Source organism: Telopea speciosissima, chromosome 5 (genome assembly GCF_018873765.1).
Source record: "Telopea speciosissima isolate NSW1024214 ecotype Mountain lineage chromosome 5, Tspe_v1, whole genome shotgun sequence".
In the NCBI taxonomy this organism is placed as follows: Eukaryota; Viridiplantae; Streptophyta; class Magnoliopsida; order Proteales; family Proteaceae; genus Telopea; species Telopea speciosissima.
In genome coordinates this window covers 10,657,968-10,672,046 of record NC_057920.1, presented here as the reverse complement: position 1 = coordinate 10,672,046, position 14,079 = coordinate 10,657,968, and the positions used below count along the sequence as shown (strand labels likewise).

General features: G+C 39.2%; 1 protein-coding gene across 2 annotated transcripts in view; it reads right to left on the bottom strand.

Annotated features, from left to right (window-relative positions):
- Positions 1–14,079, bottom strand: part of LOC122662492 (exocyst complex component SEC3A-like) — a 113,091-nt gene that overhangs the window by 70,989 nt on the left and 28,023 nt on the right. For both annotated transcript variants that reach the window (XM_043858144.1, XM_043858143.1), the window contains exons 10-18: positions 13,922–14,059; positions 3,460–3,588; positions 3,284–3,364; positions 3,085–3,159; positions 2,431–2,604; positions 2,192–2,342; positions 2,005–2,069; positions 1,254–1,424; positions 1,076–1,155 (exon numbers count right to left, since the gene is read on the bottom strand). In XM_043858144.1, the coding sequence (XP_043714079.1) occupies positions 1,076–1,155; positions 1,254–1,424; positions 2,005–2,069; positions 2,192–2,342; positions 2,431–2,604; positions 3,085–3,159; positions 3,284–3,364; positions 3,460–3,588; positions 13,922–14,059 (1,064 nt within the window). The remainder of the gene's footprint in view (positions 1–1,075; positions 1,156–1,253; positions 1,425–2,004; positions 2,070–2,191; positions 2,343–2,430; positions 2,605–3,084; positions 3,160–3,283; positions 3,365–3,459; positions 3,589–13,921; positions 14,060–14,079) is intronic.

Here is a 14,079-nt window from a genome sequence, read left to right as displayed (position 1 = left end):
AATGGATGATTTTGGTTCGATACCATGTCCAAGAACAGAATACACTATCAAATTTGGGTCAAAACCACAAGTACCATTTTTCATGTTCATTATGTGGAACTAATGCATAGAATGGGTTAAAAATGTCAAAAATAGGCAGCACAGCCAAAAAAAAACATCTTTTGGGCCACGAAACCAAGGTTTCAAGTTGGCCTGGAGAAAGTACCAGGTTTCCCAAGATATGGTCCAAACCTGGCATATCTCGGTTTCGGGGTTGGCCAAAAACCGGCCTTGAAACCGAGATTTAGAACCTTGTTTAAACCTGATGCCAATAGAAACAGCAATATGATGGATGCACATTTGTAAAGATTTCATTTGTAACTACTATCCATTGTCATTGCTCATAGAAATTTGTGAGCATCAATTACCATGTCCAAAATAATTTGTATATCTGCCAAAGTGAAAATAGGGATGTGATCCAACAGTTAAGTGGTACTAAGAAACTTCCAAAGGATGACATTAAAAAAAAACTGAATAGTTATCCCATAACTTGACCCAAACCTAAGATTAGCCAAGGTAAGGCCAGGTGAAGTATAAACTCCTTAAACCAACCTAGGTTAGTTTGGTAACTCAGTTTATGCAGGGCTCACTGTCAGACAAAAATGGACATTTCTCGCACATGAAACAATGAATCCAAACACATGCATGAATACATCAAAGACAGACACATTTCAGGTTTGAGTTGGATGTGGATGCACAAGGAATCAGTCCAAGCCCAACCAAAGGTCACGAAACAACAATCTGACTCGACCTTAAGCCGCATTCCGTCTGCAGGGTTCCAGTTGAGCACAGCCCAAGTTTCCCCATATGAATGCAAGAATCCCTCAATGATATATTTAGTGTCACGCATCTAGAATAAGGAAACCAGGTCTCTTTTGCTTAAAGGAACAGGGGAATTACCAGATTACATCACCATGTAGCAATATGATAAGAATATCATGTCAAAACCACACAAGTCACCCAAATTACGAAAAGTTACTACTCCTATATAATGAAATGTGGATAAGAATAATGAATCATCATAAATCCAATGTACCTTGGGATATAAGACAAGACACCCATCTGCCGAACATTGCGCTCATTCCTCTCAATCTGGTGGCAAGCTTCATCAACAAACTACAAACAAGAGAAGAAAAGTAGAATAGCTGAAGTCATTACATCAAGAAAGCTAAAAGAGAATTAGGTAAAAATTGATCATAAAAGCCAAATCTTACCCGGCTGAACTGCATCGAAATTCTTGACTCTAGTTCATCAAGCAAAAGGCGCACAAATCCTGCTGCATCAGCTTTCTGACCAGAAAGATAACGCTCTGTAATCCCATGCATTGATATGCAACGTAAAGGATCAATCTTGTATGCCCAGTCCACCACAGCACAAAAATCTTCCTAAAAAATGCATAGAAACGTAGATGTTCCTAGAGTTAAAACTTTGATAATCCCCCAAAATATCAAACATTAGGGTCCACCTAATATTGCTTACTACTAGGCAACAGTAAGAAGTTCAAAACATTCACAAAGGCTCTTTTTGTTTGAATTTCAACACAAACTACCACATAATATTTACATATAAGTAGCGATGTCATGCCACCAGAATCACAAGTGAGTGATGGATAAGACATAGCCAGATCAGGTGCCATCTTAATCTTGCCAATGTTTGCTTCCTAAAACCATCCTTGCCTGTTCAAGGGGCTTCTTTGGGGTTTGGAAACATTTTTGTTTGGAGGGTGTAGATGATGTTCATTTTCACATTGGTGAGGATTTATCATTCACTTGAATAACACAACCACTTCTCAGTCAATAAACCATACACACTGGTGAACCATATTTTATTAGAATACAAGTATTTTTAGGCTCTCTAACAAAAAAAAAATTGCGATACAGAAAGTACAAATCTAAAAAGAGGATAGTTCTTGCAGCAAATATGATTTCATGCCCACGATACATAGTATATTTTGAGAAACATTACTTGGATTCCATCAAGCAACTCATGAAGACATTCGTTTAATGTTCCCAGCTCCCCCGAAGTTTTACCTACAAAGTGAAACATGATAGAACTATTAACATGAAATTTCACCCGCTTAAACTAAAATACAAATACTACAGCAAACTTTCTCTTTAATGTGGTCCATTGAGGCACAAATAAGGAAAATTACCAACTTTGCTGTCATTGTCATCAATGTCCATGATGCCCAAATCGTCATCATTTACATCATCATTGGATTCATTTGTGTTCTCATTGGCAGGACCTCCAGGTGGAACAAGTGCAGGAACTTCAAAGCACATGAAATGTGCAAAGAACGAACTCTGAAATTTGAGTAGCTGTATCAGTTCAAGGTCACACATACATACTATAAGAGAATTTTCAGAATGCAAGAAAAAATAGGGAAATAACCTCATCTACAAGGAGGGGTATAAAAATCGTAAGCATCTTGGCATATGCATCAGAAACACTAGAAGTGTCTGCATTGTTCACAGTTTGATTGGAACCTGCAGATGCTTCAAGCCAGACTGTTGGATTTCTTGATGCTTTTGTACTAGCACGAAGCTCATTGGCAAAATCTCGAGCCTGTAAATGATCAAAGACTTTCATCCACAGGATATTCTATGTTACTGCATTTTCCAAGATAACAAATATTCCTAAAATCAATAACAGATTCTCAAGTACCAGACAACAATGACTTAGCTCATGATATTAGTGCATAATTTAGCAACTGGACCCATCATAAGGGCAAACAGAAAGGCATGATATCAATGAGAGACAAGTGTCTTGAGACAAAGAAATAACACATGTAGGTTGGATATACCTCCAAGATTGATACAGTCCAGTGATGGGAAGAAGAGCAGGAAATTTCCAAAATTGACAATTAAGGAATGCAGAATGTGGAATGCGTAGTTTTTATTATTGAAGCATATAACAACTCATAAGTTCCCATCCAGACAAAAGTGCAATAAATGATCAAATGAAGTTCATTGGAACATAGCTTGTTAAAATAAAAATGGAAGTGGCTTCAAGATTATTGGAAAGGCGGAACGTTTTTCTCCTGACCTCTCGACGAAGAAGCAAATTAAGGGAGCTACAATAAGCTTTTCGCAACCCGCCCAAGCAATTCTTATCAAGGCCCTGCCATTAGTTCAAAGAAGAACCCAAAAAAAAAAGAAAGAAAAAAGAAAAATGATAAGAAAAAGAGAGAATCAAAGAAATTAGAAGCTCCATAAGAGTAACAATCTCTGTTATGACATGAAACCTTTAAATGTTGCAGAAGGCGTGCATATGTCCTGCATTTGTACCGAAGATCAGAATGATCAGGCCTCTTTAACTGCCCACGCTGTGCCCATCAAAACAGATAAGCAGCAAGTCAAATCTCACCACTGAGAACAACTATAAAAAACTATTAGGAATAATATCTTGTGGATGATTTACCTGCGAGAAGTAACTCTTATCGCTAAACATAAAATCCACCAAACCAGCAAAGAAGTTTCTCAAGAACTCAGAAGCTCTACGTACAAATTTAGCTTTTAATTTTTCATGTTCCGCACGCCTCTCTTTAACCTGAAAATTTTTCACATCCCATATTTCACAAGAGTATACTTCACAAAAATCATTCAGAAAAAAATATTCAGCAATCATGGAGCCTTTCCAATGCCCAAGCAAATCCTAATTCCTAATGATTAATCAAAAATTGTAGACCATTAATGACAAGACCTCACAAATAACTCAACAGATTTCCGTTTGAGAGAAATCAGAGAATTCAACATATACAACATTGAGAAACCAAACACAAGGGTACAAATTGTCAAATGGTGGAAGAAGTGAAGCACAATGATTGCACATTCAAATGAACACATGCATTAAAACTACAAAAGTTCAGCAGCCAAATTGCTACATTTTGCAAAAGGAGAAAGAAGTGCAAAAAAGATTTTAAAAATTTTAGGGTTGTTAAGAGTGGTTTAAGGAGACCAAAAGAGGTCTCGAGATTAGCATCTGGCGCTAATCCCGAGAATCCCAAGTAGTCTCTTCTTTTTTTGGTTTTTTCCTTATTTGCCCCCAACCCTCCTTTATATGTTCTCTCTTTATTTCGGTGAGATATCAATGAGATTCTAAGGCTGCGCTGCTGTATTCTTCTTCCCTCTTCTCTTCTTCTCTTCTTCTTCTTCTTCTTCTTCTCTTCTCTTCTTCATTATTGCAGGTTACATGGTATCAGAGCTGCTTTCCTAGGCCTACGCAAGTCCTTTTCCCTTCTTCTCTTTGTTTCTCTTCTTTTTCTTTTCACTTTTATCTTCTGAGATTTCTGGTTAGCCTTACCAGAGGTTCTCGAACCTAAGGAAGGGGGTGATTTTCATCCCTACGTTTCTTTTATTGGTGTTTGTTGGTGGTTGCTGGATGAACATGAAGTAAATCTGCTCTTCCAAATTAAAAGCAGATTTGTTGGTTGTTTGATATGGTGTTTATGATCGTTTGATGTTGAGATTATGCTGATCTGATTTTTCTGGGTTAAAGGGAGTCTCAATCCCTTGTTTGTGGAAGAAAAGTGATTCGGTTGAGGTGATATTTTCTCTTTTCGTTTGCTGGTTTGAAATTTCTGCTTGGGAGGATACTTCTTCTCGGTGGTGGTGCCAAACAGTTTGTGTTTTGGCCTTTCTCTTATCTGAATTCTTTGATTTGTGGTCTTGCTTGAACACTATTATGGGTGATGAACAAAAGAGTGCAGTTGTCACAGAGGTTGTGTCCTCTTCTGCCAATCAAATCACAGAAAAGAAGCTTGAAGGTATAACAAATTATCAGCAATGGAGGAAGATTGTGAACCTGGTTCTGACTGGTCGTGATCAACAAGCTCATTTAACAAGGACCAAGCCTGAGAATGACACAACTTGGGCTACCATTGATGCTCGAATTCTTGGCCAGATGTTGAATTCAATGGAGAACAACATAGTTGACCTCGTTACCAACATCGATACAGTGAAAGAATTGTGGGATTATTTGGGGGTGTTATATTCTGGCCAAAATAACTTGTCACAGATTTTTAAACTTTCTCAAGAGTTCTATCGCACTAAGAGGAAGGGACGTTCTGTCACTCAATACTTTGCTGATTACAAGAGAATGTAAGAAGAATTGAACTCCCTTCTTCCTATCTCGGCTGATGTGAAACATATGCAAAGTCAAAGGGAGCAATTGGCTGTCATGGGTTTCTTAGGAGGTCTTGGACAGGAGTTTGAGTCAGTTCGGTCTCAAATTCTTGGAGATGCAACTGTTGCTACGCTAACTGATACATTTGCTAGGGTACTTCGGGTATCCCGGGATGGCTCTAAGGAGCCTACACCTGCTGTTGAGAATTCTGCCCTGTTATCACAATCAGCGACTGGGAATTTTGCACGAGGAGATGGTGGCAATCATGGTGGAGGTCGTGGTCGTGGTGGTGGCACCAGTGGCTATGGTGGTGGCCGAGGCACAGGGAAAACCCAAAACCAACAAGGTTTTGGTCAGTCTAGTACTTCTTCTGATGGCTCAGAGTTTGTTCGAACTTGTCATCATTGTGGCCAGCCTGGACACATTCAGAGATTTTGTTGGAAGCTCCGTGGAAAACCTCCCTAGCAACAATTTGCTAATTCAGCTACTAGCAGTGAGTCAGCCCCACAGACTCAACCATCCAAAAATAAGGTAGTTGTCATGACAAAGGAGGAATTTACCGGCCACAACCAGTTCCAAATGTCTCAGCTTACTTCTTCCACTGCTACTTTAGTTAAGACAGGTAATGCCACTGCATGTCTCTCCGCTACTTCTTGTCCCTGGATTATTGATTCAAGGGCTTCCGATCATATGTCTGGGATGTCAGGTATAGTTTCTTCTCTGTCTCCATCCTCTTCTAGTGCTACTTTGGTTGATGGGTCCTTAGTCAGGGTTAAAGGGACTGGTACTGTTCAACCCAGTTCTTCTTTATCTCTGTCTTCTGTTCTCTACCTTCCTAATTTTCCATTTAATCTTATGTCTGTTAGTAAATTAACTAAAATCTTTAACTGTTCTGTGACCTTTTTTCCTGATTCATGTGTCTTCCAGGATCTTGCTATGAGGAAGACAATTGGTAGAGGACGGGAGTCAGGGGGGCTATATTTATTGGATGGTTCTCCACCTGTGGCTTGCACCATTGTTCCCCTCACCAGATTTATTGCCGGCTTGGTCATCCTTCTTTGGAGAGTCTTAAAAAATTAGTTCCTACTTTCAGTTCTTTATCTAGTCTAGAGTGTGCGTCTTGTCAGTTTGGGAAGCTCCATCGTGTGAGTTACCCACCTAAAGTCAATAAGCGTTCAGCATTTCCTTTCTCGTTAGTACACTCTAATGTTTGGGGTCCATGTCCTGTTACTTCTAAGCTTGGTTTCAGATATTTTGTTACATTTGTTGATGACCAATGGTCACATGGTTATATTTAATGAAAAACAAATCTGAATTATTTTCTATCTTTTGTGCATTTGTCTCTGAAATCCAAACTCAATTTGGTGTGTGTGTGAAAATTTTGCGAAGTGATAATGCCAAAGAATATTTTTCTTCCTCTTTTTCTTCTTTTACGAGTTCGGCATGGTATTATCCATCAGTCTTCCTGTTCTGACACACCACAACAAAATGGTGTGGCGAAAAGGAAGAATCGTCATTTAATGGAGGTTACTCGTTCCTTGCTATTTGAGATGAAAGTTCCTAAAGTGTTTTGGGCTAATGCAGTGATGACAGCTTGCTATCTTATTAATCGCATGCCATCATCTATTTTGAAGGGGGTATTCCTCATACATTATTATTTCCCAATGAGTCTTTATTTTCTTTGCCTCCACGAATTTTTGGGTGTGTATGCTTCATTTGTGATCATCAACCTAGGCTGTTCAGATTGGATCCTAAGGCCATTAAATGTTTCTTTCTTGGTTATTCTCGTACCCAGAAGGGGTATCGTTGTTATTCTCCTGTGCTGCGTAAATATTTCATCACTACTGATGTCTATTTTTTTTAGTCTGCTCCATACCATACTGAACCAGTTGATGCATCTAGCTTAGATGATACTTTTCCTGTGTATTATGCAGTCCTCTTCGCCACAGGGCCCTGCTCCAGCTTCTCGGAATCATCCTCCCACTACTCGTGTGTATGTCCATCAACCCCCAATGATTGTTGCCTCCCCCCCTGAACCACAAGTGGCTGCTGCCACCCCTGAACCACTTGTAGTTGCTGCCCCTCCTGTTCTCATGGACTCTACCATGTCTTTTTCTGCTGCAGATCCTACTATAAGTACAACTCCCCTCCTTCCTATTATTTCTGATCTTGATCTACCTATTGCCCAGCGTAAAGGTACTCGGAGTTTTACTCAGCATTCTATTTCTAATTTCATTTCTTATTTTGGCTTGTCTACTGGTTTTCGTCTCTTTTTGTCTACTATTGAGACTCATCTGCTTCCTAAGTCTTTATCTGAGGCATTATCTAGTGTTGGCTGGAGGACAGCTATGGATGAAGAATTATCGGCGTTAGAGAGAATAACACGTGGGAACTTGTTCCTCTGCCCCATGGTAAGACTGCTATTGGTTGCCGTTGGGTTTATGCTGTTAAAGTTAACCCTGATGGATCTCTTGCTCAGGTGAAAGCAAGACTTGTGGCCAAGGGTTACTCACAGGTGTATGGTGTTGACTACTTGGATACCTTCTCACCAGTTGCCAAGCTTGCTTCTGTACGCATTTTGATATCCCTTGCTACCTCTCATCATTGGCCTTTGTTTCAGCTAGATGTCAAAAATGCATTTCTTCATGGCACTTTGCAGGAGGAGGTGTATATGGAGCAACCTCCTGGGTTTGTTGCTCAGGGAGAGTCTTCTGGTATGGTGTGTCGCTTGAAGAAATCATTGTATGGACTCAAACAGTCTCCTCGTGCTTGGTTTGGACGCTTCACGGAAGTGGCTCTTGAGTTTGGTCTATCTAGATGTGGGAGTGATCACTCCTTCTTCCACAAACAGTCAAGTGCAGAAAGGATTCTTCTGATAGTGTATGTAGATGATATTATTATTACTGGAGATGACTCATCTGGAATAGGGGAGTTGAAGTTACATCTCCAGCAGAAATTTCAGACCAAGGATTTAGGGAAGTTAAAGTATTTCTTGGACATTGAAGTTGCTCAATCTCAGAAGGGCATTTTTCTCTCACAGCGGAAGTATGTGTTGGACTTACTCACTGAGACAGGTATGCTTGGGTCCAAGCCAATTGACTCTCCTATGGATCATAATGTGAAACTCACTGCTGAAGAGGAAGACATACTTGATGATTCAAAAAGATATAGAAGGTTGGTGGGTAAGTTCAATTACTTAACAGTTGCCCGACCTGATATTGTTTTCCAGTCAGCATGGTGGGCCAGTTTCTTTCTTCTCCTCGGACTTCTCATTGGGATGTTGTTGTCCGGATTCTATGGTATCTCAAGAAAGCTCCAGATAGAGGAATAGTATATCGGGATCATGGTCATACTAAAATTGAAGGTTTTTAAGATGCAGCTTGGGCAGGGTCTCCAGTTGACAGGAGATCCACTACAGGATATTGTACGTTTGTTGGAGGAAATCTTGTGTCTTGGAAGAGAAAGAAACAGACTGTCGTGGCCAAGTCTAGCGTTGAGTCAGAGTATAGGGCCATGGCACATTTTGACATGTGAGCTGATGAGGAAACAACAGTTATTGTCTGAGTTGGGATTTGATCCTCCGATTCCTATGCAGCTGTGGTGTGATAATCAAGCAGCTGTCCATATTGCTTCCAATCCCGTCTTTCATGAGAGGATGAAGCATATTGAGATAAACTGCCATTTTGTTCGTGAGAAGATGCTGAGTGGCATTCGAACTGGTGAACAATTAGCTGATGTGTTTACCAAACCTTTGGGTTGTAGGCGGATTGATTATATTTGTAACAAGCCGGGCATGATAAACATATATGCTCCAGCTTGAGGGGGAGTGTTAAGAGTGGTTTAAGGAGACCATAAGAGGTCTCGGGATTAGCATCTATTCTAATCCCGAGAATCCCGAGTAGTCTCTTCTTTGTTTGGTTTTTTCCTTATTTGCCCCCAACCCTCCTTTATATGTTCTCTCTTTATTTTGGTGAGATATCAATGAGATTCTAAGGCTGCGCTGCAGTATTCTTCTTCCTTCTTCTTCTTCTTCTCTTCTCTTCTTCATTATTGCAGGTTACAAGGGTAAATATCTTGTACACCCCCTGAGGTTTGTTGACCTGTCATGTAGCCCCCAAGATTTTTCAAACCTTACTTATAGACCCCATAAACCTCACGGTGTTAGTTAGGTGTTAATGTAACAATGTAAAAGACCAAAATAGCCTTTGTACATCTTTAATAAAATAGCCAATGTAAAGTTAGATGTTAGTTTTACAATGTAAAAAACCAAAATAGCCTTTGTCAATTTTGTAAACAAGCATCTTGTCTTTCCCTGCAACTGCTTCTGTAGGCGACGACTGTGTGACAGAGCCTTAAAGCCAAAGAGCAAATGAACAACGCCATTTCTATTACTCTATGATAACCTTCTTCGTCACTTCCACTACTTCTGTACCTGTATATCTGCATTGATATAGTGCAAGTCGATCTATGATTTTCTTCACCAAGCTCTTAAATTGCATGGAAATTCTCGATTTTCCTTATATCTCTCTCCTCTCCAAACCCCATTGTCTAATCCTTCTCTATACTTGCTCCAATAGTTGCAGAAAAACCCAGAGTATGCTCACACTAAAGTCTCATAAGCTCAAAGAGTTGAAAAGAAGAAAAAAGAATCCTTAGAAGAGGGGGGGGGAACGGTTTAAAAAAAAAAAACTAATCTTTCTTCTTAAGCGGAGGAGGGAGAGAATCCTAAGTGCTGATGAAGCTGGATTCTCTTTATGTTTTGGTAAATCAAAAATTGAATATTTAACTAATTTAGAAGCAGAATTTGTGTTGGGTATGCTTTAATTCTTACATATAATCACAATTGATTTGGTGATGGAGATGAGAGGTATATCGATTAGGGATGATCGGAAACGTAATTTCTAAGATGAGAAGAAAGTGTCCCAAATGAAAAGAGGGACTGAAGGGGAGAGAACTGCAGAAGAGAGAAGCACATCGGCTATGACAAGGACGAGAGGGGCAGAGAAGATGATAAGAGAAATCAACATAGTTACCAAGACGAAGAGGGTTTTCAACCCTCTCCAAAGCCTTCACGATTTCTCATCTTTACTCAAACCCATCTCTGCTATAAATCTGCTTCCTTTCTCTCTCTTTAACATCCTTTAACTCAGAAATTGCAGAGTTGCTGGAGGGGGAAGAGGAAGAAGGAGACAAGGAGAAAGAAGAGAAACTATTTCGGTTGTAATTGTTGTGTTGGAGATTATTCTCTCCACATCTATATTACTCAAACAACAACTCTTAACATATTACATCCAACCTCCCTAGGGAGGTAAAAGGTAAAAAGAAGAAAAAAAAAGAAATTACATAATAAGGGAACTAGATAAGGTCCAGTTCCTAAAGTACCCCTAGGACATAAAGTCTAATAACTCTAACAGACACATGAGCTGGCCGATCAAAATGGAAGCTTCGATTTGCTCCCTTTTCAAATCAACGGTAATTACAACTCAAATGGAACTTCGATCAGAAAGGGCATGAAGGATTTGGGGGTTTTGAGGATTTAGGGTTCCAAAACAGAAACTTGAGACTGGGTGTAAAGCTGGGTTGATTCCACGAGAAGAATGAAATTGAGAAGAAGAGAAGGCATGAAGGATTTGGGGGTTTTGGAGATTTAGGGTTCCAAACCAGAAACCTGAGAAGGGGCGTGAAGCTGCGTGAGTGAAGGTAGCGATGATCGGAAAACGTAATCGTAACTAATATTCTGCAAGCCTCCTCCGTCAAACAACTCTCAAACTCATTTTTTCCTCCAATAGATTCTAATTTATCCAAAAGGGTATTATGGTAAACTCCTATCGGCATAAGGGTATTTTGGCCTTTTATGAATTTATGGCATGCTGACATCATCTCTTAACAGGTTCATCCTAACGGAATGGGTATTCCGTCAGTCTCAGGGGTCTGTAACTAAGGTTTTAAAAATCTTGGGGGCTACATGACATGTCAACAAACCTCAGGGGGTGTACAAGATGTTTACCCAAAATTTTATTATTTAGGAAACTTACATGAGTTTCTAATGTCCAGTAATGGATATTAATTCTAGAAGAAGAAAAGCAGAATTTTTTTTATTTTTTTCTAGGCCTGAAAAAGGTCCAATGGGCCCCACCAACAAGCCACCCACTTTAGGACCACATTGAGACTGGCAGGAGCTATTAAAAGCATGTTAATTTTTTATAGGTTGTAAATTTTCGATTTATTCCAATTTCTCTTTGTAGTGGCAATTCAGTAATTCTGAGAGATTGAGGATTAGGGTTAATTAGTCTAAGGCTTAGATCTGATTATGTCCTCATTGTTTTAGGTATTTCTTATTTGCTTTATGTAATTTGGTACCGAGTTTAATCCAGTTTCCAGATGAATAAAATACTATAGTCCTAACTAGAACATGATTCTCAGTTCTCATTATCAAGACCATATAAGGGGTATTTCTTACACAGTTTAGCAGTTTGATGATGCAGCCTTAGATGTGCCTTTTTTTTTCTTTTAACTATCTTGTCCCTTCATATCTTACCTTTTTCCTCTCAAGCCACTGTTCACAGCCTTATTAGGTATTAGACTTCGTCTTTATTATGTTCTTTTATTTGTTAAGGCCTTAAGGGTCCCGCTAACATTCACAAATGTTAGTGTACTCTGCCAAGTTCACCAACCTTTTCCTGCCCCTCTGTTCTGCAAGGATGAGATGATGGACAATCTTTGTCATTTTGCAACAAACTTTTACTTCCTGAGAAATGTCAACGTTCATGTCCTCGAAGGGAAAAGTAATAATGATAGTTCAAAGTGCACAGACCTTTTAGTAAAAACATAAGAAAGAAATCAAAGAAGGCTCAGCCTCCTTGCAGAAGCAATCCATTCTACTCCTCAGTGCCCAGTCACTGCTGTGACACTGGAGAAGTTTGCCCACTGCGTGCACCAGGATAGTTCTCCGGAGAATGGATACATGCGTCTCTGCCCACATTCTCTGCCTCCCTACCAGCTTCATTCTGAGGTCGGGGGGTCTTACAGTTCATTGATTGCCCTACAATTGCACAACATAGTCAGATTCATTGGCTTGTCATTGGCTTGTCAAAAACACTGTAGGGTTTAGGCCTCATGGACCCATAGTTTCCTTTTAAGTTCATACTACTGATTCGAGTATCATTAAATACAACTTCTGCTTTTACAAAAAAAATAACCTTCAAGGGGTACCAAAAATATGGTCAAAAGGCAGCAAAGGCAATCTCAGAGGAAAAAGCAACAATTACAGGTGCAAGTGTTCATTCACCTCCCCAACTAAAATCATGAAAAATCCAGCAAAATCGTATACACAGCAGGCAAGGTTTGTTCTATTTGAATTTTCAAAATAACCACCAAGCCTCAAGGTTCCATAATTTCTAAATTACTTCATCACTGGAAGCAGATATACCATGGCCATGGGTGGTTGTTAATGTAATACCGTATTTGAAAGATCAAAACAGTACAGCCCAGGTTAGGGAGAAATTAGATAACACAAAATCAGATGGATAGATGGGGCTGAAACTCAAATAGAGTTCAGTATCTAAGGGGTGGAATAGCTGCTGCAAATCTGAGGATGATTCAAAGGCTGAATCAGAAAATATAACTAATCCTAGTAGTACTAGGAGAAGGGCAAATTAGTAATTTGGCCAATCAAAATAAATATCGGAGAACAGAATTATATTGAGTACTTGATTCTAATCACAGCAATAAAATCAGCCAAAACAGATTAGTTTTCACATTGATTCAGAGTTTAGAACCGTAAAACAGCAACATATAGGAACAGGGGCAGAATAAATAATTCACTATAATTGCAGATCAGCAGGTCTGATCCGTAGCAAACTTGAATTAAGTTCTTCTTTAGGGTTGAAGAACAGTTGATCAAAATTCGGACAGATTCTAACGGCTGGATTGTCCTAATCAGAATTCATGCAAACAAAATCTTGCATATGAATCTCAACTAGAACAGAAATTTAATTGCAGGAAGTAATAGAAGATGAATTGCAGAAAACTAATTAGAACAGTAACTTACTTGAATCGATGGAAGAGAAGAAGATGGAATAATAAATAAGATAGAAAAACACACGGGCTTCACACCACAAGGTGGTTGGAGGATCGAACACCAACCAGCCTTAATCGAACACAAGGATTCCATGATCACACACAAGGTTTCTTCACCATTGGAGCAGAAGAGCAGCAAGATTTTTCATTAATCAAAATTTGTGTACCATGCTGACCTCCCTTACAAACTTATAAAGAAGACTCAAAAACTGACTCCTACACTAAAAAAGAAAGGCCTAACGCAATCCTTAACTAATAAGGTTACCTAAACTGACTCAAAACAGGGCTGGACTTATAGAATTTTAATCCTGCATAACTAAAACACTTAATAACAATTAAAATAAAGACACTTAACTAAGTAAGTCCCATATGTCTAGCCTCTACCCACATTTAGGCCATTACAAAGAACAACCATTGGACTAAAAGCCCAACACATATATAACCCAACCCAAGACTTATTTCTAGTAAAAATAAGCCCATTTAGGTGATTTATCTACATCAGCTGTATTTGAGTTTTCATAATAACCATCATGGCCCATGCTCCTTGTCACTCAAGGTAGAAATTTCTATCCATGTCACATACCATATTTGTCCAAGTCATTTTGACAGAGTTACAATCTCCAAAGTACACTGCTTCAGAAACACTAACTTAAAACAGAAAGTAAGAAAGAGAACATACAGCTCGAATGTTTGCGTAACAAGGATCCAAATTAGGTACTTCTAAACCACGTAAAGCACCCGTCAGCCATTCACATGCTTCAATATTTTTGAGCATACGAGCCTCATCAAAAGAACCTTCTAGTAGACATGCTGCATACTGAAATCAAGATATGGTGG